The sequence below is a fragment of the Egretta garzetta genome, unplaced genomic scaffold (assembly GCF_000687185.1).
Source record: "Egretta garzetta isolate BGI_Z169 unplaced genomic scaffold, ASM68718v1 scaffold139, whole genome shotgun sequence".
NCBI classification, from domain to species: domain Eukaryota; kingdom Metazoa; phylum Chordata; class Aves; order Pelecaniformes; family Ardeidae; genus Egretta; species Egretta garzetta.
The window spans coordinates 252,028-276,657 of record NW_009260832.1 but is presented as its reverse complement, the minus strand read 5'-3'; the positions used below and the strand labels follow the sequence as shown (position 1 = coordinate 276,657).

Sequence of the window (24,630 nt, the reverse complement as noted above, 5' to 3'; positions counted from 1 at the left end):
CACCTCGGCCCGCGGGAAGGAAGTGTCTGGCCAGCGGTGCGGCGTAGGAGATGCTGGGGACCGTAACGATGACGGGTAAGGCGGCGGGGCGCTGCTAGCACCGTCGCTTGCTTTTTTGATTTTTTTCCCTCCGCTGATTCTAGCGCCCGGGGTTGCGTGCCTGACGGCTGGGGGCAGCGGTTTTGGGGACTTCCAGCCGGGCTGTGCGCGCCGGAGCGCTCCTCTGGCTCTCGGAAGCGTTGGTTTGCTCGCTCGCTCCAGGTTTCCTGGCGGCGCGTTAGGAGTTAGAAGGTCTGGCTTAAATATTTCCGTGGCAGGGAGAACCCTTTCCAAGGGGAAGGTTGCTGAGATCTTAAAAATTTCTTGTCACCTCAGTCCGGTCGGACATTTGGTGCGGTGCGTGCAATACAGGGCGCTAACGGACCCGTGGATGCTAACCAGGGTTTTCCTCTGCAGCGCCAGAATATGACATAGCATCTGAAATCGAGGAGCAGAAAGAAAAGGTAGTGACTGTATCGATGATGCTGTTTTGGTAATCGAGATGTGAATCAAATGTGATAGCCAAGAAATAGCGCAGTAAAATAATCTTCAGACGTAAACTTGGTGAAATGGAAGGAAATGTGGAAGTTGCCATCATTGATACGGTGTAAAAATATTTGTGTGAGAGAAATGGAGTTGTTGCTCTCTAGCTGTTACTCTCTAGCTGGTTTAGTTTTAATGAAGCAAAATCCAGGGGAGACTTACACCGTGGCGGGGGTGTGTGTGTGTTTGTACGCACGCACGTGTGTGTGGCGACAGGATCCCAGCCTGTGCTATCAAAAACTCGATGCTAATGCGCGTTGAGCCCTGTACATCTTATTTAAGAAAGCAGCGCACGGGCCACTGAAGTGCGAGAGCTAACACTGTAAACAAATTGGGCTTTCTGAAAAGATGACAGTATTTGGAAGAGCAAAGAATGAAAAGGGGAAAAAAAAGCATTATCTTGCACCGCTGGTTTTGCACAAGCTTGTGTCTTTCTCTGGGAAACTAAGTGGCACTATGAAATTTAAAACAAACCAACAAACCCCTCTTTTTTTCCTAAGGATAACTAATTTGCATCAGAATTTCTCTCAGATTGATGATGTACACCCTTAACAACCTAGGAAATCTTTTTTTATTTCATCATTTTAATAATGATTTGCTTTTTATCTTATTTACCAGAGCTAGTGGATGAATGAAACAAATATCAGGGGTTTATTCACGCAGAATACTTTAGCGTTAGCATACATATTGACAACAAAGCCTGTAGAAGTCCGGCTCCATTTGGAGCTGACCCTGGGCGGGACTGTACGTGATTCGAATCAGTCAGTAGGGGAGGAGATATCCTACCACTGTTTACAATAGGGTTTTCATTAAACTCGATGTTTAATGAGCTTATCACATGCCGAGTCTTTTTCCTCAAGGGTTCTCTATTTTTTTTTTTTTAATTTCCTTTTATTGTTAGTGATTAAAAGTTAAAATTTTTCAAAAGAAATCTCTTTATTAGGGTTGCACAGCTTGATCTTTTGAGGTTTTCCCTATTTAATAATTCTTGTGGAAACCTGGATTTTCACCGCAGCACAACTGCTTGTATAGTACGTTTTGCAAGAAAAGCATCTAGCTCGTAGTACAAGTTACCATTCCTCTGGAAGGACAGGGTACCTCTCCTCATTGGTATGCGGGAGTGTCTTAAGCTGTCGTTTATCTAATTCGTGCAGATGCAGCTATGCTTTGTGGTGAGTTTTGTCTGTGAAGCTTCCGTTGCTCTTTTTCTTTGTCAAAAAGACTGCATAATTTTCAATCTTTTTTTTTTTTTTTTTTTTTCCATTGCGTGGTTTTATGAACTGTCAGGGGTTCACAAAATGTCACAGCATTTACTAACCTATATTGCTTATCCCGTCCTTGTTCCTAGCAGAGCAGACTTTTTTTTTTTTTTTTCTCTCTCAAATACTCGAGTGCTAGTGTTGCATCTGTCTTGTGCTTCGTGAATACATTTTCTTTTAAAAAGCGGAACAAAGTTGCTGAATGTGAGACATGGACAGCATGGGTAACCATGAAATTTCATAAATATTTGTAGCATGCTGGTTTGGTTCCCAAGCAGAACAGATGGACTGGTTTGAGAGCAGTTTATCACTGCGAGTTCATTTAATGAAGAATCTTTAACTACAGTAACTGTATATCCAAGCCATGGCTAATGACCCTTCTGGTTTAAAAACAAACAAACAAAACCATTTTAGAGGAAATATACTGGTTTTTTAAATTTTTTTAGTACTGTTTCTTGAAACACTGAAATAAAAGAAGAAAATCTCAAATGAATGAAATGTATAAATTCCCTTGCTGGAATTTGAGAAGTTAGTCTCTAGCTTGGAGCAGACAAATACAGCTAAAGCAAAAACTTCTAAAAATAGAAGGTTTGTAAGGAATGTTATAGCATCACAGCGGAAATGATTGTGCTTTCTTTTAAGCTACTTTCACATGAGGTTATGTATGAAGTCCTTTTCTGGGGACATCGCTTTTGCTTTCTTAAGGAGTTCTAAGCCATGAAAAATTGCTATTTCGCAACATTTTCCTTTTTTTTGATTTTAAAAATGGACACAAAAGTATGTGATATTTTTAAACTTAACTCTTCAGTTGCCACACAAGTACCAGAGAACTTAATGGTATTTGTTTTTAACGCTTTGAAAGAAGAACATGATTTGAAAGCCCATGAAGTGTGTGTATGCATTGTGGAATTCGGTATGCAAAAATGTCTGTCAATCCTTCTTCGTTATTTAATTATTCTGAAAGAAACCCCTCCCCACAATTAACACAGCAACTCGGTCCTTGGAAATAATTGAGTGAATAGAATGGGAAAGTAGTGAAAGAAGCATTTGTACCTTGAACTGAAAACAAATATTGTGAATAGTAGGGAAAAAAAGGAAGAATTTTTGAAATATATTGTCAAGAAGCAGCAATGCAACAGACTTAAAACCTTGTAGTTAAAAAAAGAAAATATTAGAAGGGTAACACCTGGACATATTTCTGCTTAATTTTGTTACTGCAAAGTAAGCGGGGTGTTTGATTTATTGACACCAATCTCCTGAAATCTGAAGTCAAAAGAATCAGGATTTGTGGTATAATGTCCGATTCTTACACTCTGCAATGAAAACCTAAAAGCACAGCTTGCTTTTTTTTAATTGCTAAAGTATATAATTTCATTAATAATTCCAAATAGTTACTTCATTCTAAATAAATCTGTTCAGCATAGGTTTTTCATAGATGTTGTCATTTCAGACTGTGTTTTGGTTTTTAATTACTGCTTCTCCATTTTTATCAGTTTTTACCCTTCCTTGACTTTGCAATTAAATGTTTCTACCAACAATTAGAAGAATTCTGCAGTTAAGGGAAAACCGCATTTAACAAATAAAAGCTTGGTATATCATGGGCATGAGATTCAAATTCACTTTTTAAATTGCCTTCCCCTATTTCAGTGTCAGGTGAGCTTTAGAGCAGTAGGGTGGTGTTTTTGTTTTTGGTGGTGGTTTTTTTTTTTTTTTTAACAAGTCGTATTTGTGGCAAATCTAGATACAACGGAGGCAAAGGATTGTAAAATACCCCTTCAGCCTTATGGCTTTGGTGTTCATTTATGCTCATGCAAACCTACTGAGAGTATTGTGTATGTGACCGAAAGCACGATTTGGCCCTAAATACTTTAACGCAGAATAAATGAAACCAGCACAAAGTCCTCTGGAGCCTTTTGGTGGCCAGTGGAGTTTGCGAGGCAGGCGCAGGGTGTGTGTGACATCCATCTGAGAGATCGAGAATGTAGGGAATTCATGGAAAAAATCCAGCGCCGTGCTGCAAATCCTTAGGGGGAAAAGTCAACCAGCTCCAGATGTTGACATGGTTGACTGCGAGCACATGAAGTGTTGTGGATTTAACTCTTGCAGTCAGAGTAGTGGGGTTTTTTTTAACCCTTTGCAACTACCAGGAGAGAAACATATTTTCACTTCTAGAGACAGATGAGATGTTGGGAGCAGTTAAGTTGTACTGCCAACAGTGTCTGTCAGCCTACTAAAAGAGAAGTGTTACTTATCCTTTTCATTTTTAATGGGATGAGGCAAGAATTCAGTCATTCTGAAAATATTAATTTTCCAACATCTGATCTGATAAAACACAAATAAATTCTTACCATGGACTAAGCTATCTATGAAATTGTGAAATCAAGCACTTTTGATTCCCTATGAGCGTCAATCTCATATGTTTCTTTCAGAATAGAACAAGACACTTGCAGTTATTAAAACACAAGCAGCACCTTGGTTCAATTAAAAATATTTGAAAGCTTAACTGGTATGTAAGCAGTTAAAATAGAATTTCAGCTTTAGTTCTGAGCCATGGTGGATTTAAATAGCAAAGTGGATCAATTTTATGATATGACCCATGATTTTATTGCTGCCTCTAGGTATATTTTTATTGTATTGTTTTCCTAGATTAGCCCATAGCTGGTGAAGTGCAGCCCTGCTTGGGACAGACCTAAAGAAATTGAATGAATAGCAGTGTTTTACTAGATATTTTGGGGAGGGGTAGGTGGGGGTGTATTTTGATGAGGGTCACCTGTGTTTCTTAAAGATGCTTTCCAATTCTGTGAATTCATTCGGGAAGTGCCAGTTGTCTTGCCAAAATACCTGTGGTAGTGACTTGCTACAGTACACTGAACAATAGTACCTGGTGTAAATAACTTCCAGAGTTTTCAAAGTGGAGTTACTCACGGTTTGCTTTGCATTCAGAAGTGCACTAACAATGCTTGGGCACCAAGAACATCACTAATAACAATGCCATTAAAGAAACCAACTGCTAAATATAAAGTTCAGCGTGTACAGTTGACTTCTCAGGTCTTCTGTTTCTTTTGTGTCCCACTGGATATAGAAGTGCTCCTTGGGGTATATCTTGTGCAGGTACTGGATATGTATTCCACCGCAGGCACGTCGTGCAACAGCGGCAGCCTCCTGGCAGCCCGCAGGCATGCTCTCTGAATGGCATCTCTCTCCTCAAATGCTGAGGAAGGGCATCAGAAATTCAGTTTAAAGACTCTCTTCCAGAGATTTAAATGGGAAAGAAGCAGACAAAGTAGAGACTGGGAGCAACAGCAGCAGGTCACTTAACAGCTGACGTCCAAGCTCTGTGTTACCGTGGGGATGAAATACCTTTTGGACAGGTTAAAAATGTTTTTTATTGTGGAATTGAAGGGGTAGTTCCTGAACTTAAGCCTACAAGTACACCCCCTGTGTGCTAGGAGGCAGTGATGGAAGTGTGACCTGTGTAGCACAGTTGCCGCTTTTCAGACTGGTATTAAAGGTGTACGTGTTCAGTCCATCAACACTTGTGTTAGTTTTTCCTTTTGCAGTCTATTCAATGAAGTATTGTGAGGTGGCACGTTTGCTGGGCTCGCAAGGAAGACCTTATTACTGTCAGCCTGATTTAACAGTTTTGAAAGCTTATCACTATGCCTCTAAACTCCGTGTTCTCTATTTTTATGATTGCATTTACTATCTTAATACATACCCATACCTGCATATACTGTAACAGTTATTCAGCTCTTTTCACCTACAAAGCATTTTACAGATATTGAGTTTTTGTCTTAGGGTGTTAAGAATACATCAGTTTATAACTAGAATAAGTGAAAATCCTTTGAAGGCTCTACCTTTGTCTGAGTCATGTCAGATGGAGGTAGAGATTTCCATACGTCTAGGGGTAAGCACGTTGGCATTAACGCTGGACTGAGGAAGAACAGAAGGGAGATTCTACAAATCTTGTTTCCACCAGAGATGCTAAGGGACCTGGCTCTTCTATTTCATGTTAAATGATCAGTGTTTAATTTCATAGCTGGTTCAGCCAGAAAAATACTTGTAGCATAACCAAAGGGAAGAAATATCACCTTCTTCAGCCGGGAAAGAGAGAAGAGTTAATACACCTTTATCTACCTGTCTATCTATGGGTGTGTATATCTAGAGTATATTAAAGACTATAGAGTATATTAAAGTACCTGTTACTAAATAATTCTAAAATATGTGATATGTACCCTAGTGTTTGAAGAAGTGTCTCTAATTTTGTGAATTCCCATTAAGCCATGGTAAGCTTTCTGTTAAATTACATAGTTTGACAGAAATGACAATGGTTTTCTTTCTGGACCTAAGAATAAATGAACACAGATACAAAAGTGGTTCCTTGGCTTTATCCTTGTATAGTCTCGGCATATGACTACATCATCTTTCATTCATAAGAGTCCAAAAATACTAGTAAAATAAGCACATCAGTTTTTTCTTTCCATCTTAAAATGAAAAGAAAGTTCAAAAGTGTTACTGCTGCTTCTAGCTGTGCTTACAACCTTATTTCCCTTCACTGAAGTGTTCTTGCACTGAGTTATTTTTGCTCGTGGAGTGGTTTGGTGTTTGCAAGGAGCAATAATCCCGTCTTCTTCAGAAAAATGTCCATTTCTTCTTACCCTGTTCCCTCACAAATTACTTGGTTTGAACATCTCTGTTTTCTAATGTTCAGGGAGATAGGGTGTTATCAGAGGTCAGTCTTCTAAGTGAATTAGGAATTAACAATTAAAGTAAATTATTTTAAACTGTTAGATAAAGGGAAAAATAAAAAGCTTGGCTTATGTCAACTGAGAAACAACAACCAGTAGGTTGCTGATAGTGAATATAAACATAATTTGCCCTCTACAGAGCTATTATCAGCCAGTATGCTTGTAGACTTAGTTTTCTGTGTTGTTTAGTTGTGTTTCAGCCTTACCTAGAGTGCATTGTCCGTGTGCTTGTGAAGATGCCATCCTTCTCAAAGGTGACACAGGCAAGCAGAATCACGGCAGCATCTAGGCTGGAAGGGACTTCTGGACAGCAGGTGGTCCAGCCCCTGCTCAAAGCAGGGCCAACTGCAGAGTTGGATCTGACTTAAAAGATGGATCAAATAAAAAGCAAATCACTTTGGAGGATTCAGTGATGCATGTACTTTTGAAAGCTGCGTCCTGCATGCTTTTGGGTATTGAGGTAGCGCATGTACAACTTAAAAAAAGGGGGCCATGCCTTCTTCAAAGATGCTGCTGTTTAACATTGATTTTATTTTTTTTTTATTTTGTTGTCTTAGCATTCCAACAAGTTTGCTCAGAGACAAAAGCACGCTCACTCATGCCCTTGCACTTCACCTGCTGCACAAAATCAAGAGTTAAGAACAATGTTAAACTGAAATCCTGGTGGTATTCAAACCCAAGAATCTTTTAGTGTTTTGAACGTGCTATAGATTTTATTTTCACATGTTGTCCTGTTCATCATCAGGCATGTTCATCACACAGTTATTACTGTTACTAAAATTCTCAGTATAGGCAACAGCAGTTTTACCCACTCATTTTTTGTGTTTAAATGGCAGAACTTAAAGGCTTAGTGTCCTTGTTCCTTTCCACCTTTTCCCTCCAAAGATACTTATTTGGGGCATGGAGAGCATGCAGTTTTGTGCTCTAAACTGGATGTGTGCTGGCTTCTTAACTGCTGCATTTCAGGGGTTTTAATGTATATGCCGATCCGTGAACTCCGGCAGCTCACAGCCAGAGGGAGTGATAATAGTTAAATTGTCCCAGCAAGACTGAGAGGGTGGTTGCCAGTGTCCTGGAGGTAAAACTCAAACGGTGCTCAGGAAAGAGGTAATTCAAACACAGACCTGTGAGCAGTGGAGGGTAGGATTTTAGCTGCCTGCAGAGTAACAACCTCGTTAATTTTAAGCGATGTGGAATTGCTGTAGATGAGGTTTTTGTCTGGCCATAGTGGTGATGTGATGTATGGGAGAATTCCAAGATTTGTGATCTTTAAAACAAGTACGTTGTAATGTAACTGTTTTGGGGGTTACAGGTTTTCAGAAACATAGGAAATTTCCCATGAGCATTTTCACATCTTAATATCCTTCTGGGACAGAGCTGTAAAATGAGCTTTTCTTTTCTTGTCATCATTTTAGGCCAACACACTTTAAAATTTTTTTTTCTTTTCCCTCAGAGGTGTGTCTGCATGGAAAGGATACTGAGCTTTGTTTCTGGAATAATAATTGTGTATATTCTTTGAGTAATAGGATAGAACTAATTTTTTCCCTCATATAAGTTTGCCTTAAAATAAAAAACAAAACAAAACAAAAAAACCCCAAACAAAACCACAAAAACCCCACCCTACCAATACCACACCCCCCCCAAAATAAACCCCAACCAAACAAAACCAACCTGCCAAAAAAGGAAAGAGAATGAGAGAATATAGAGAACATAAGCTCAAAAGTTGCATTTTCAAATAAACTTCAGAAAGACCCATACAATGATATGAGGAAGGAAAGAAATTATAGTAATCCTAGAACAAAAACTAGTCATTAAAAGAAGTTAATAGAAGCACATAGAAGAGGTATCTGTTTAAGAAAGTTTGATAACAATGAAATAAACTTCTATAAAGGTGTAATATAACATTGAATTGAGAAGGTAACTAACTTTTTTTTTTGTAACTCTGAAGGAAGACACCGAAACTATGGAGACAAGTCCATCTGACTCAAACTCCAAGGACGGTGTAGTTGCTGAGAAAGAGGATGCTCATACAGTTAAACAGTTGCCGTCTTCGGAAGAAGACGCAGAAGACCTTGACCATGCATCTGAGCCGCAGTCTTATGATCTAGGTTTTAAAAAGGTTTTTAAATTTGTTGGATTCAGATTCACAGTAAAGAAGGAAAAGACGGGAAAAACAGAACCAGTTCAACTGCTTACTGTAAAAAAAGAAACACAGGTCCTTGAAGGAGCTGATGATCAAAAAGAAGTCAGCTCAGAAGAAATAGCGATGCCTGAGGATGCGGTCTCTGCAGAAGACAATGCCAAAGACACCTTGAAAAATGAAAAAATAGAAGATGAATCTCCTAAAACACCAGAAGCAAATGAGATTTGTTCTCAGTCAGCTGCCTTAGCCACTGATACTGCATCGCCATTAAGAAAATTTTTTACTCAGGGATGGACTGGATTTAGAAAAAAGAAGAGTTTTAGGAAGCCTAAAGAAGATGAACTACAGTCTCCTACGAAAGAAGAGGAGCAAGAAAAAGAGGGGGCAAAATTAACAATTGAAACCAGTGAAAAGGAGGAGAAATCTGAATTTGAGAAGCCAGATGAAGAGAGGAATGTGACAGCAGTAACTATTGAAGCTCATGAGGAGGAGCAAACTGAAGATGAAAAGCAGCAGTCAAAAAAGACTGTGGCAGCCATAGGAGTTGAAGCAAGTGAGAACGAAGAGCTAATCCAGCATGATGAGCAGGGACAAAAAGAGGATGTAGCAGCAGCAGTTGTTAAAGAAAGTGCAAAGGAGAAAAAAGCTGAAGATGATGATCAAGAAAGGAAACTAGTGGAAGTTTCGGAAGATCTTGATAAAAAAGAAGAAAAAACTGAAGGAGAGAAAGAAAGTGAGGTGACAGAGAAACCACTAAAACCAAGGCCAGTGGTACCTGTTATGACTGACAGTGTGAACGGAGATTTGAAAACATCCTCAGGAGTCCTACCTGCGGGAGAAAAACTGGAGTCCACAGAGAAGTGTGAAATAGGTGACAGAACTGAAATATCCTGTGAAGAGAAACTTGAAGCAGGATCTTTGGCAATTGACATTTCTAGCGAACAGCTTAAAAAATCTGAAGGAAGGGAAGACGGTAAACCTGCTCCACTGAGGAAAGAAACATTTGATGAAGAAACAGAGGAAGCAGAATTGAAAATGCCGCCCACAGCAGAAGACATTACACAAGGAGAAGCTCCAGATAGAACCACAGAGAAGAAGGAAAGCAAAGAACATGAGACAAAACTGACTGTGGGTGCTCCTGGATTGAAGTCCTTTTCTACTTCCGAACATTCAGTTGACACAGAGGATGATCAACAGTCAGTCAAACCCCCTGATGAAGGACTACAGGGAAAAACTGGCATAGTTGTGACTGATACTGTCAAACCAGATGAAATAACTCCTGAAGAGGCAGCTGGAAAGAGGTCTCCAGAAGGTATCACAAATGAAGCTGAACTACTGTCTTCTCAAGAAAAAATTAAACTACAAGGCAGCCCTTTAAAGAAACTCTTTACGGGTACTGGATTAAAAAAACTGTCTGGAAAGAAGCATAAAGGCAAAAGAGAAGAATCTAAGTTAGGGGAACAGGGTGAACCAATTCAGCACTTGTCAGATTCCCCAGATAGCCCAGAGGAACCAAAGGGGGAGAGTTCTGCTTCTTCTCCTGAGGAGATGAATGAAATTCCTTCTTTGGAAAAATCTGCAGATGGAATGCAGGTAGCTGAAAATGAAGACGCTGCAATTTCAGATGTGGAGCGAAAAAGAGAGAGTGTAACACCCTGGGCATCGTTTAAAAAGATGGTGACTCCCAAGAAACGTGTCAGAAGACCTTCTGAAAGTGACAAAGAAGAAGAAATTGATAAGACAAAGAGTGTTGCAGCGTCTGCAACTGAAAACGCTGTTGATGAAAATCAGGGAGAATTAAAAGAAAATGGGATGGACCAGAAACCAGAGAAAATCACAGAAGAGCCCAAAAGAAAGGTTGACACCTCTGTGTCCTGGGAAGCTTTTATATGCGTAGGTTCTTCAAAGAAAAGAGCCAGGAAATCATCATCATCTGATGAAGAAACTGAACATAAGCTCAGTCAAGAAAGCCAAAAAATAGAAGAGCCTGGACAGAGCAAAGAAACAGCAACAGATGTAATTCTTACTAGTTCTCAGGAGAGCGATCAAGGACAAGGGAATTCTTCCCCAGAACAAGCTGGAAGCCCATCTGAAGGTGAAGGTATTTCAACATGGGAATCATTTAAAAGGTTAGTCACTCCAAGAAGGAGATCCAAAACCAGAATGGAAGAGAGAACTGAAGACTCTGTTGTGGGATCTACCCTGGAGCATTCAACATCGGATGGTGAGCCCGGAAAAGATGAATCATGGGTTCCATTTAGAAAACTGATGCCTGGGCGTAGGAAGAAAAAATCAGATGGAAAGCCAGAACCAACTCATCTTAAACAAGCAAGAGATGACATGGCAGAAACGACTGAAGAAGATTCAGATATTCCAGCTGTTGTTCCTTTATCTGAATACGAAGCAGCAGAGCAGGAGAAAATTGAAGCCCAAAAAGCAAAAGATGCTGAAGCGATGAGAGAACGAACTTCAGCAGACCAGAGAGCAGAAAAATTAGAGGAGACCCTAAGAATTGAGCAAGCACATGAAGGGTTGGTACATGCAGTTACTGTTACCGTTGTGGAAGGGGAAAGGGCAGTTACCAGCATTGAAGAAAGGTCACCATCTTGGATATCTGCTGCTCTGACGGAGTGCATTGAGCAGGCAAAAGAAGAGGAAGAGAAAGAAACTGAAAAAACAATTGAATCGGATATTGTTGTGGAAGAAACAGTGGTAGCTGCTAAGACAGTGCCAGAGATGAGAAAGGATGTAAGTGATGACACCCCAGCAAGTGAGCTGGAGGTAACCTCAGAAGCAGTGACAGCTCTGGAGGAGACAGCAGAAGCTTCCTGTGCTGAAGAAACAATGGAAATGTCCTTTGCTGAGGAGACAACTGAGATGGTTTCTGCTGTTTCACAGTTGTTAGAAACACCAGATACTACAGAGGAAGTTACACCTGTACAAGAAGTAGAGGCCACTGAACAAAATTTGAAAGAACTAGACAAACAGACAGAAAAAGTTCTTCACGAAGTTGCTGAAAGAGTAAAGTCAGCAGACCTAGCACAGCTGGATAGTGAAAGAACCATCACAGCAGCTGTCATTACAACTGTGCAAGGAATTGAGTCAGAAGTGAAAGATGATGCTAAAGATGGGAGCGTTTTAGGCCAGGAAACTGTTTTGCTTGAACAGTCCTTGGAAAAAGGAGAACACAAGGAAGATGGCCTCCAGCCCCAGGGAAGTGAAGGGGGCATTCAGGGCCAAAACAGAGTTGAAGAGAGTGTTCTACACGAAGGTTTGGAGACAAGTGAAATACCTGCTGCAATGAAAGAAAGCACAGAAGGATGTGAAAATGTAGATGTACTGAGAGATGAAAGCCAGTGGCAGGCATGCAAAGAAGCAGTTGAAGAAGACCATGAAGACATATCTGAAGTGCAGAGGATGATAGAGGAACCTTCATCACAGGACAGAGAGCTTCACAGCATCAAAGCAGTCACTCCCAAGGAAGAGCCGTTTGCAAAGCAGGAGCCTTTGGAACAAGAGAAACTGCCCGTAACACAGTTGACAGTAGATGAGACAAAAGACGAACGTATTCCAGAAGTACAGACTGCAGTAAGTATTACATATAACACAAAGGTTGACTTGTCAAAGAAAAAAATCATCAAGGGTTAGATATTATGCCTAATTTAGAACCAGGTTGTGGCAATATTACTGTCAAGGACCTTCCTTGTGCAGCCTGAGGCAAATGAAGCTCATTTCCAGTGAGACGCACACAGGTGTACAGAAGCAGCAGCCACCGAGGCTTGTGTGCAGAGTGAGGTGGATGCGATTCTTACAGAAATGGAGTGGGAGATGGTGTGTGTGGATCTGAAGGTGCTGAAACAATTGCCATTAGGGCTCCTGCACAGCACAATGTGACTGAAGATATTATATGAACACCTGAGATAACATGTGTGATCCATATGGTACCATACGCAGTGGATGGTACTTGCAGTTGCAGTAGCTGAGGTTCCTATGCAAAGGGAGGAGGTTAAATGATGCCATGATCTCCAGCTTTAACCGTGCAGGAGTTATTGTGGCTGATGTGCTCCTACTTTCTTCCCTACCTCCCCACCGTCTTCCTGACTTAGTCTTTGTTTTGAGTGCTGTCGGCTGTCCCTTCCTTTAGGCTGCCCTTTTTTTTTTTTTTTTTTTTTTTTTATGTGTTTATGGTCCCAAAGCCACAGTCCTTTTCAGCTCAGCCTTCCTGTAACCCTCCTCCTTTTGGTAGTTTCTTCTGGTGCTTTTTCACCCAGAAATATTCCTGGTCCCTCTCTGCTCATATGCTTTTTCACAGGTCTGTTGCAATTCTCCACAGGTGCAGGACAAGACAGAGGATGAAACTTCTTCCCTGAGGCTTCCAGCTGAAGAGCCCATGCAGCTTGAAGGAGAGGGCAAAACCCTCACCGTGGGACCAGAGTGTACAGAAGCATTTGACGCTGTAGTCCCTGTTAAACCTGAAAGACAAGATGAAATTCCTGACTTAGACTCACAAGAGCAAGCTTGTACTAAGGAAGTTCCTAGCGGGGCACCTGCCCAGAGAGAGGAAGAGGAAGATGATGTTGTGGTCCTTGGAGTAAAAAGCACAGAAGTCGCTGTTACTGAGGTTCCGTTGCAGAACGAGGCAAAAACCCCTGCCCTTCCTTCAGAAACAGTTGGCTTGGAAGCAGCTGCGGATGCCGATCAGAGTGTGAGGGATGGGGCTGACAGGCACATCACAGCAGAAGATTCTGTGCCCATCCTAGAGCCACAATGCAGAGAAAAAACAATTGAGACCCCCCCCCAGAGTGATGAAGCTGAAGGTGGCAAAATGGAAGATGCTGTGCTTGAAACTGAAACACACTTAGAGAGTGATATCACTGCCCCTGAGGCTCCCACGCAGATTGAAGCAGACAGCATATCTAATTTAGCATCAGCATGCCCAGATATCACTGAAAATGGAAACGCTGTCTTTGCTGACATAAGTCCTAATAAATGTGAAACACCAAGCAGCTTAGCTGAGGAAGAGACTGTGGAAAAAGAGCAAGAACTTGTAGAAACTTCAAACCGTCAAGACTTTCAGAAAGAAAACAACAAAAATGAGCAGTCGATGGAAAGAGCCGAAGAAGTATTTGAATCTGGAGAACAGGAGGCTGTGAGAGGTGGTGAACGTTCAGCTGCTGTCCAGCAAGAGGTTTTAACTGCGCAGGAGGAAGGCTCTGACTCGGCCTCCCTATGGGCTGAAAGCTTGGAGGCTCTAAAAGCGCCCGTGCCTGTAGCAGCAGCAGCAGTTGAAGAGCATGACACGGCAGAAACAGTAACGCCGGCAGACAGGACAGCAGAAGCTGTACAGCCCTTGGCAACCACACCAGAGCAAATGGCTTCTGAAGAGGTCCCGGTTACTACTGTTGACTATTTAGGCTGTGGGACGGCAGAGCTTGGTAGCGCAGAAGCAGCTGAGCCTCAAGTAACTTCTGCTTCCATGAACGGAATATCAGAGGGTCAAGAGAGGCCCCAGAGTACAGGGCAACCCGAACAAAATGGTGTTCCTCTCAGTGACAGTCCGTCTCTTGCCCACACGGAATTTGAGAAGGATGTTGTTCAGTCTGTGATAATAGAGTCCCAGAGTACAAAAATTGTATTGAATGCCATCCAGACAGCTGTTCACAAACTTGCAGAAACAGAAGAGTCAGCTGCATTTGAGTCAGAGCAGTGTGTTAAGTTTATAGGGGAGAGCCCATCAGATACAAATATACCTGAACTTTTGGAAAGTACACAGGTGGATCATCAACTTCCAGTAAAAGAGGAAGAGATTCAGACTAAAGAACAAGAGCTCCAGCAATTAGGAACAGTGAAAACCGCTACCTTAACAGAGTCTGCAGAAATTCATGCTACTGTAGAAAAAACAAAAGACATGCTGTTAACTTCTGAGATACTGAAAGATGGACAAAGTCAGAGTTCTTTAACAATTGTGACTAGCCCTGAAGATGTTTCAAGGGAAAGTGTGAGAATTCAGAAATCAACAGTAGAACTAAGTACTTCAGAAGATTCAACCAAAGAACGCCTAGATATACACCCACCAAAATTAAGGGAAAAAGAAGTTGGGCAGATTATGGAAATCCCAGACCAACATACAGGTCAACAAACATGCAGAGAAAATGAGGAAGAACAACATCACCTGCCAGTGGAGGATGGGAAAATACAGACATGGGAGGATGATAGTTGCCAAGAAGGAACATCTTGCGATGGTCCGCAAAGTCAGAACTCAGTGGCTCCTGAGGCCTTGAATGTAAGTAGCGTCTTTAGCCAGAAAATTCTTTCTTTTTCCAAAATAGTTTTGGGGAGTGTCTAAAACTGTTGTGTCTCTAATTTTATTCTGGTGAAAGGCAACTGCTCCCCAGTTTAGCCAACAGGCCACAGATTTGTTTGTTTGTTGGGTTTTTTTGGTCCTCCCTTTCATCTCACTTCACTGCCTCTCTCTCTCTCTCTCTCTGGCTGCTCGACACCTTCTTTCTTTCCTGTGCAGCTACCCTCACTTTAATGGCCTTTGACTTGGCCTGTAGTTTAGGGTGATATTTCTGGGAGGTAGAAAATGTGGTTTGCAGTTTTCGTAGCCATGCACTCACGTGGCTTGTGTTTAATGTGTGGGATGTAATCCACAAACACGCTTCCTCTCTAACCAAGCTGCTTTTAAGATCCTAAAGGATGTGCGTATTGCCTTCCATGGTAGACCTGGAGTGCCTCATGTATCAAATCTCTTTCCACTTCAGTGAAATCTGAATCAAAAATGATAGGTATAGTCTCTCCCTAAGATACTTACTCATGAGACCTTTACCTCTATCTTTGAGACCTGCTTGGGAAAAGAAAATATTCTTGAGAGAGTAAGCTGTCATTAAGAAATTTTTTACTCTCGTCTTTCTTTCAGATGTGCTAAGCATCCGTGTGGCATTTGGAGAGATTCCAGTCCTAGAGAACAACTGACAATCCTGTGACAGAACCAGGAGCTTTATTCACTACCCTATTCTTGGATGTTAACGTCTGCTCTTTTGAAGACTTCACGTTTTTTGTCATTTCTATTAAAAACCCATGCCTTTAATGTTGGCTATATCCACATGTGTGTTCTATTCGAAGGTCATTTGCCTCTGCCCCAAATATACCATTTAGACTGGAGGTGCACAACTGAATGAATGGACAGACCACTAAAATTTGTGCCACAGTTATTGCCGTCCCCTCACTTAATGTGTGTCCTGTTCCATCCCATCTCCTTGAATCCCTCCACTCATCCCTGAGTCCCCCTACGTTCTTTCTGCAGTCTCCCTTACCCTCCACATCTTCCGTAGCTGCCTTGATTTGACTTAGGAGCGGCCGTAGGTGCTGCTCGATTTGTGTGTGAGGGGGAAGCGGGGGGCTGGCTGAGGACAACATGAGACTTCTGGCTGAGTAGCAGATGTGTCTTTATCAAACAGCAGGAACTGGATCACGCACAAATTCTTGAGCAAGATGCTCAAGATTGTTGCCTTTTGGTCCCATTCAGGTATCTCTATCCGTCCTTCAGTTGTATTTGTGCAGGCCTGATTTAGTCAGAAATTACTTCTTACAGTCTAGCTTGAAAGGAGATTGAGAGTACCCCTTTCCTGTTGTTCCAGACTTCAGGTTTCAGGACTGGACTGTAATGTGTTGAATATTTATATGTACGTCTTAAACCCAGTTCTGATTTTAATGTAGAGCTATGATACTTCTGTACCATTTAGGCATACCCTTAAATGAATTTTGTAGAGTAGCCTGGAGAGGAAATGGATACCATTGGAGCGGAAATTGATAACGTGTAGTTTCCTATTTATTCTTCCAGGTTCTTCCCCTTGTAAAATCTCTCAAAAACTTGGCTGTCTTGCTTTGAATATTTATATGTATGTCCTAAACCCAGTTCTGATTTTAATGTAGAACTATGCTATTTCTAAACACATAAGGAGAGCCCTGGTGTCAGATCCACCAGTCACTTCTACTCGCAGTCCCTGGTTTCTAGGAACCTTCCAGACTTGCCATTTCCCTGATGTCTTGCTCATATAGCAGCCCCAGCGGTACCACAACCCTCAGATCTCACCCCCCTCATTCCAGAGTCTGCTCGTTTCTGGTCTCTGCCCCACCCAGCCCCAAGCCTTTACCCACACCTACACCGTCTAATGTGCTTCCTGCATGCAAGCTTTCTCCTTTCCCAACCCCTGCCTGAACCTCTTTCCCACCACAGCATTTCCTGAAGTCCTCCCTGCTCCTATTAATTCCCTGTCTTCACTGATGGGGGGAGTAGGAAGGAGGGTAAGGGCTGGGTGGTGAATTCTGCCTTGGACTGCAAAGAGCTGATGTGACCTTTGGGGTGCCGAGATCTTAGAAACCTTCACGTAAGGTGGATTGGACTGACAACAGCTGTAGACCAAAATGAGCGGGATGATTTAACGATGGCAAGAAGCCCCAAGACTGGGAGTCCTGGGATGTCTGTCCGCAACAGGAGCCGGTCCTCTCTTGTGTTGTTTACATTAAAATCAAACACGGGGTGCAAGTCCGTACTTTCTGCTCTGATTTCTAAAGTGAAGGTTACAGATCGCACTTTGTGAAGCCGATGCCCATCAAGTTGAACGATAGCTCACTATCCTACCTGTATAGTAATTTATTTTAAAATCAACTTTTAGTGTACAAATGCTCTTGTTATGGCAGGTGCTCGCCTCTCCTCAAGGCTGCACGTACAGCAAGCGATGTGACTGATTGCACTGGTGTGATTGCACCATCTGGTGCTGCCCTGCGTGGAAGCATCAAAAGATTTTTTTTCCTTACCTCAGAGCAAATTATATAAATATTTAAAGCCGAACAATGTGGTTTCAATCAATCCAGTCTATCTCTCTGTCCACCGTTAGCGGCAGCTTTCCCCCTTAGCTTTGGGCAATTCCAACAACCTCGGTCGGTTTCCACAGGTTTAAGTTGGCTTGCAAGTTAATCGTGCTCTTAACAACACCTCACAAGTGCAGACTTGGCTGAATTTGTACAAATTGGATACCTATGTACGTTAAGCCATATTGCAATAACTGCAGCAGGTAAAATGAAATAACAACAGCATGACCTGTGTAATCCTGATTCTTACGTTTCTAGCTCCAAAGCTGTTAATAATATGTAAAGTTAATTCCTGTCTGAACCTCATTTAAATAAAGCTAGCTTTACCACAATGTAAATCGTCTGTTGGTAGTAATTGGACAGGCGAGTGCTTAAACTTGCCTGTTTTCTCCATTAATCCAGGGCCTAGGTAAGCAATGCAACAAACTTAACTAGAGAACAAATACAAAAGCTTCTTCTTATAACCGACAGCTAAAAAAATACTGCACCCAAACCCACGCTAACGGTGCAAGGAGCATGCCTCCACGTAAAGATACTACTTTGTCCCAGCATATTGCTTTGGCCTCTGAAACTCTCGTTTGAGACTGTGACTTCTGGCTTGTGCTTAAAAGCTTGAAGCTTTCTCCAATCCAATGTATTGGGTTACCAAATTTGATTTTGTGTTTTTAAGGTAGATTTTCATTGATTAAATAAAATACAACTACAAATTTGTTCTAACGTGTGTATGTGGTGGTTTTTTCAGCTTGCTTGTTGTAAATTATTTTCTGATGGTTGCTTTGTCTTCAGAGAGTTAGATTTGCCCCTGATGATTCATTTGTTGTTGACTGACGTTCAGCTTTTGATGTGAATTAAAGGAACTAATTACAGAATTAAACTGTGATTTGGTTGTAAGTTTCTATAAAATATTCATGCTTCAGAAGAAGTAATAGGAATAAGGTACTTCAGAAGACTGTGGGAAAAAAAACAAAACTCCATTAAACTCAAGATAGATAACAGTATTCAGTGAGCCAGAATGAAAAATTAGTAAATTATGTGCCTTGCCCGTGTAACTGAAGTATAAAAACAAACAACAAAGCAACAAGATGAAGGTTCACAAAAAATTTGGCATAGAGGAATAGATTCAGGACCTTAGGCCCATAACTGGTACCTTCTGAGCCCCCCAACTTCTGCTTAGCTGAGGTATACTCCTCGTGGCATCAAACATCCGGAGGCGCTTGTGATTTACATTCACAGACCTTGGACTTCAATTGTGAAATTTTTCCAGCCGTCTATGTTCCATGGCTAAGAATGTTTAGCAGCGTTTATACCTCAAAAGACTGGCATAGATTCACACCTAAGCTCATTTTGTAAAGCTACATGTCTATCTTCCTATCTCTGCTAAGATGCTAAATCCAGTATCTGCAAATACTTACCTGCACTGGTCCCAGCAAACGTAGGGATGTCAAAAACGCTGCAGGATGCCTGTCCCTGTCCTTGCTTCCATATTGCGCCATGGGGCTCATGCTGCAGGCAGCTGATCTCCTTGCCCAGCTTTGGCATCTGGAGGTATAGGTCAAACCAGCATCTCCCACCAGGCTTGGTGCTGAAGGCACACAACCTCTGCCTGTCCTTTTGCAAGGTTTATGTGTTTATACTCTCCTGGTTAACATGAAGTCCCTAGACAGGCATCGAAGTAGGGATTGGAGACCAAGCCTCTTGCATCCCAGGGAGGTTTGTGTGCTGTTTTTTCTTTCATAAGGCTGTTTTATTGGCAATAGCTCAAGTATCCTGCCTATTGGCTCCAGTTATGGAAGTGGCTCTGGCTTTCCCATTCAGATGCAGAGCATATGGGAGGCAGCTGTGCTCGTTGAGGAACCTGCACAGCTTGGATAGAGCAAGTGCCTGGGGATGGGCAGGCGGCTTGCCAAAAGCACAGAGGATTCCTGGGATGGTCATGTCTGGATGCCGAACGCTGGATGTTTGTCGTTCACGCTGCCACGTGGGAGGGGAGGGGAGCAGGCCTGCAGAGGCTGATGGCCCTGCAAGGGAGAATATGGTTTGGAATGAGGAGCAATGTGGAGCAGAAGGCCAGTGAGATAGATTGGCAGCACAGGATTTGGAGTCCTGATTTCAGGGAAATGGGTGAGGTGTGGTGAAAGTGGGTAACTCTTAGCTCTGTGAACATTTTGAGATGCTGCGAACAAGATGGAAGCTTGGCCTCCACAATATTAATATCTAATTTAGGGCTGATGATGTCATTTGTAGTTGGACACTAAATTTAGTCTTTACAAAAGTGAGAATGAAAGATAAGGGCATAGTAAAGGGCCATAGCTGTTCTGCTCCAATATCTTCTTGAAAAAATAGTATCTACTCTTTAAAACCAGAGGAACATTTTTAAGAAGTGTCTCCTGTTCCTTTCTTGAAAATTATATCCATTTCCAGAGCTTGAAAAACCCACATGCCCCAGTCCTTGGTGCTGGGACTGGTGATATAATGAAATGAGGGAAGCAGAAGTCCAACATGCTGTGGGAGTTGGGTTCTGGGAATGGTCTCCATGTAAAATCCTGCGGCAGCCTGAACCTGTCCTCACAATCTGACCACAGACACGTCCCTGTCCCTCCTACAAAGCCACCAGACTAGAAGGAATAACCAGCAAGATGCCTTTTCCTCCAAGCAGCTAGACAAGAGGCAATTGTACAAAACTGCAAGGAATTTACAAGCCAGCTGCTGTCCTGAAGGGCAGACATCCCAAGTAAGCCTTGGGAAGCAGCCCCACAGCAATCCCTGCCTCCTCCCCGCGCGACTGTCCCCTTGCCACGGTCTTCTGTGGACACTCAGTCTTGCAGTGATGCCGGCTCCTCTCCCCTGCTTGAGTTGTCTGTCTCTCTGCTTGGTAAGCAGTTTCCTTGTGAACTTTAAAACTCATTTCTAGGAGGTTTTCAGCAGACAGTCGCAGGGTCGGCGTGACGCGGTCAGCGGGGCCTGTCAGTGCCTGTAGAAATGGCTGAGCGAAGCAGAAAACCTGACACACAACCGCCTGTGCTAACACTTCTCCCTTTCACCTTTCCGGTGCTAGCCATGAGGCTCACAGGCGAGGAGACAGAGCGAGGTGATGCTCAGCCAATATTTGAGAGTGGCTACCTGGGTAGCGTGTGCCCAGGGCTTCAGGGAGCCCAGACCCAAGGCAGTCCAGGGTCCCGGGCTGCCTCCGCTCCGCACAGCGTCGGGAGCGAGCGTGAGTTTCGCACGCCTGTGGATCTGGCCCTGGCCACCAGCGCTAGGATCGCCCCTGGTGTGTGCCGAGACCCTCTGGCAAGACATCAAGGGAGGAAAGCAAACATAGGAGGAGGCTGACCTCGAGATTTGAATTTCACTTGCTTTTGTAGTTGAAGAGGTGGCCAGAAAAAAGTAAAGTTTTCCAGGCTGGCTCACTAAAGCAGAGGAGGCTGGAGTGTTGCTCACAGCTCTGCGGGAAGGCTGTGCTTGGGGAAGATAGGGTGAGGGGCAAATGTCAGCCAAACCATTTGAGATGGTGACTGGAAAGGTAGCCTTGCCACAGCCCCTGTCGGCAATGAGGGTGTTTATTCAGAGGGAACTTTTCTTAGCCCAGATACATTTGGGGTTTTTTTTATCTCCCAGATGGTGTTTTCACTAGCATTTAATGAGAGCAATTAAGAATTACAAAGACAAATATGACCTCCCCATTATTCTGGAGACAACAAGAACTCTTCAGAACTAGAATATTTCCTGACCAATCTTGGAAATAGCATTATTCTCTTTGGCATAAGTCTCCCTGCTGCGGAAATGCTTTTATTGGATTTTTGCATAATCTGTCTTGATCCTGCAATTGGATTCAGGCTCTTACATCCTCTCTCCTCCCCACAGCAGAGCCAGATAATGCCTCGCAGATGCAGGGGAGGAACCTGCATCGGTATGAATGGTGTGGCAAAGGCTGGGTGTATTGCTTACAGTTCTTCATATGAAAGTATATTTAATTTAAAAAAAACCAAAACAAAACAGACAAACCCTTTAAGCCAGTATTGATATCAACTGCCGGAAGTAGGCTTATATTTACTATGGCAGCATATTGACTATGTTGAAATTACTGTTTTGTGTTCTTTCACTCATAACCAATAGTTGTTCATGGAGAGAACAGATAGACACAAACCTTCTCTTTGTAATAATTTCTTGATGTGTCTCAAGGCTCTGGACATTCCTGTTATTAGTTATTTATTATTCCAAGAAAAGAGACATTACTTGTTGTTTTTGCTTTCCTATTAAGAGCTTGGGTCACTGGGGAGCATCAAACCTTACAATCTAAGCAGCAGAGATGATTTTGCTTAAAACTTCAAAACCTCCTCTTTTTGGGTGTGGCTAATGTACAGGAGCACAGTGATGACATGCGATGGCAAACCAGCACGTTATCCTTCTATAACAGACTGTAGGAACAAGGAACCTTGGCACATCACTGAAAAATAACGCCTCTTGAATTTTGAGTTGTAAACTACATAAGGTATGGATTAGTTGTCCCCATGGAGTGGCAAGGTACATCTGGCAGGGAAGTGCCTACTGACTACCTGCGGGGAAGCAGAAGAGCCCAGCTGGAGGACTGCAGGAGCAGAGACAAACCTGCATCAAGTGATGTAAGATTGCTGTTACTGGAAACAAAACTGTTTATTATGACAAACTTGGCATTAGAAGAAAATCAGAGGGACTCCACAATCTGTTGCAAAAACAGAAAAAGACTGAAATGAGTTGAAAAAAGTGAGTGCTTTTATTGAATGTTAATTTGTGACCTCTCTGTGGCAACACAAGAAAGTAAAACAGCTCCTCCGGAGCAGCGGGGGTAAGCAGGGTGGCATGCAAAGAGTGGGGGTTTCTGGGGGGCTGCAGACCCCGCTCCGCACAGACAAGTGGGAAATGGAAGGGGAAAGGTGGGATCTTGTTTCTTTATTCTCTACCTCTTGCCCTGTAGCCAGGATATACACTGTACTGGCTACGCAGCTTACTTTTTATGTACTGAACTTTTACGCTCTCTGTCTTCAAGCCAACTGCATTTTAACCCTATATGCTTTTCCAGAACTAGAGCCTGCTGTGACCATGGGCTGCTCCTCCCGGCAGAAATGTTCTGAGCCACTCACGGCTATGTACAAACACCCATTATCAACCCCATCACCACCTCCCCAAAACCCCACACAAAGCAAAACAAAACCCAACCCAACCGACAAAAACAAACAACAAAGCCCCAAAATGAAGGGAGTTCCCTCTGTACACAGCAGAGAGAAACCTAGCTTTATCACAAATAAAGTCCATCAATAAATACTTCACTGCAGCAGATAAAGGCTGTGCGGACACGGTGGCATCTCTGTGATGAAGTCCTTTTGAAAGAATACGTTCATACGTAAAGATGAACATTTGAAGTAAGAATATCTTCACTTTAAAGGTAAGTTCATGTCTTTAACACTTCTCAGTGAACCAAAGATGCTGTGAAGCTACTGCTTTTCCTTTCTGCAGGAGGAGAGGGGGGTAAGAGTTTTAAAAATTTGCTAAACCCAAGAAATATGAAAGCATCTGGACAACTAAATTATGCTCTGTGAAGTGTAGTGCTCAGTGTAGCTCAGTTTTTCCCCTCATTACCTGTTTTCTTAAGTAATAGAAAGGGAGACACTAAAACCATCTAACCAGCTCCTACGCTAGATACAGGACACAGACCACAGCCTAGAATGTTATGTTTGACTTTCAAATGAGCTATTCTGAAATATTAATGATTCTTCAGCTCAAAGAGCTTAAAATAGACTGTCAAATGAGCAGTGCCGAGGTTAGCCTGTTTTAATGTTCCAGTGAAAAACCTACGCTTCTTTTTGATTCTGTTGTGAACCCAAAATGTAACCAAACCATGGGAACAGAGTGTCCCTAGAGGGAAAAGATACGCTGTTTTTTTAAGCGGAGAAAATTAAATGGAGGGAGTAGTAGTGCTGGTGCTTGGAGAATTAACATTTCTCACCCCCCTCGGAAGGCGGTGCTGGGGGCTGGAGGAGCAGCAGGACATTTGTGCACCCCGTGCCCGCGTGTGCTCGCCTGTGCGGGCATCCATACACGTCCTGCAGCAGCCACGCTCCCACTGCTGGGGCGGGCGATGCTGAAGGCCAAGCAGTTACTGCCCCTTGGCCTTGCACTTCCCTGGGGCAGCTGGAACACAGTGTGCAGGGAAGCACCGGTGCTCCCACCCTGCTGTCCCTCTGCCACCTGCCCGGCAGCTCGTGGCTTTCTCCCGGCAGCGCTGCCAACAGAGCATGGGGGACACAAACCACCTCGTCGAGGCTCGTCTCACCACCCTGTTTTCACTCAGGGCCAGGGGGACCTGTCACGCCTGAGCATTCCCAGGGCTGCTTACTGAGGACACTGTTCTTCACTGCCCTCCAGCACCTTCTTCTGTCTCCAGCATCTATTCCCACAGGAACTGGATGCTCAGACCCGGAGGAAGGTTTCCCTTTCTCCATAGAGGCAAAAATTTCAAGAACAGTGATGCATCCTGGAGTTTAGGAAAATGGCTGTCTCTCACCCTTCAGAATATCTATTCCCATATATATTCCGATCTATCTATGATTACCTCACAGTGATTACAGTGGGAAAGACACTCATCCAAGGCGCTCCCACAGGTCTTCCTATGGCACAGAGCATCCTCGCCGAGATGCTGAGGACGAGGGCAGGTCAGTGGCAGTGAAAGTGTCATCTCCTGCCTTCTGAACAGCTGAGTGACACCAAGGCAAGAGCCTGGTCCCAGTCAGCCCTGCATGGCAGGTGTGACAGTATAGGGAAGTTTTTTTCTCCTCTGCAAAGATGCAAAGATGCCACCACAAGCCTCGGAAATTTGTGCTTTTGAGCGCTCTGCGGGCCACTGGGCAAAGGGCTCCGCTCTCCGGAGCAAGCCTGCTGCGAGGCAGGGCTGCGAGGGTCCCTTCTGCCCCCTCTGGCTTTCCAGCGCAGCCCCTCGGTATGGGAAGGCGGTTACCGAAATGCTCTTTGGGGTGGGCAGCGGCTGCCC

The 24,630-nt window shown here is 43.1% G+C and overlaps 1 protein-coding gene across 1 annotated transcript in view; it reads left to right on the top strand.

Moving 5' to 3' along the window:
- Positions 1 to 15,660, top strand: part of AKAP12 (A-kinase anchoring protein 12) — a 61,724-nt gene extending 46,064 nt beyond the window's left edge. The window contains 3 exon segments of the mRNA XM_009646968.2: positions 8,507 to 12,320; positions 13,066 to 15,015; positions 15,652 to 15,660. Coding sequence (XP_009645263.2) covers positions 8,507 to 12,320; positions 13,066 to 15,015; positions 15,652 to 15,660 — 5,773 coding nt within the window.
- Positions 15,661 to 24,630: the final 8,970 nt, after the last annotated feature.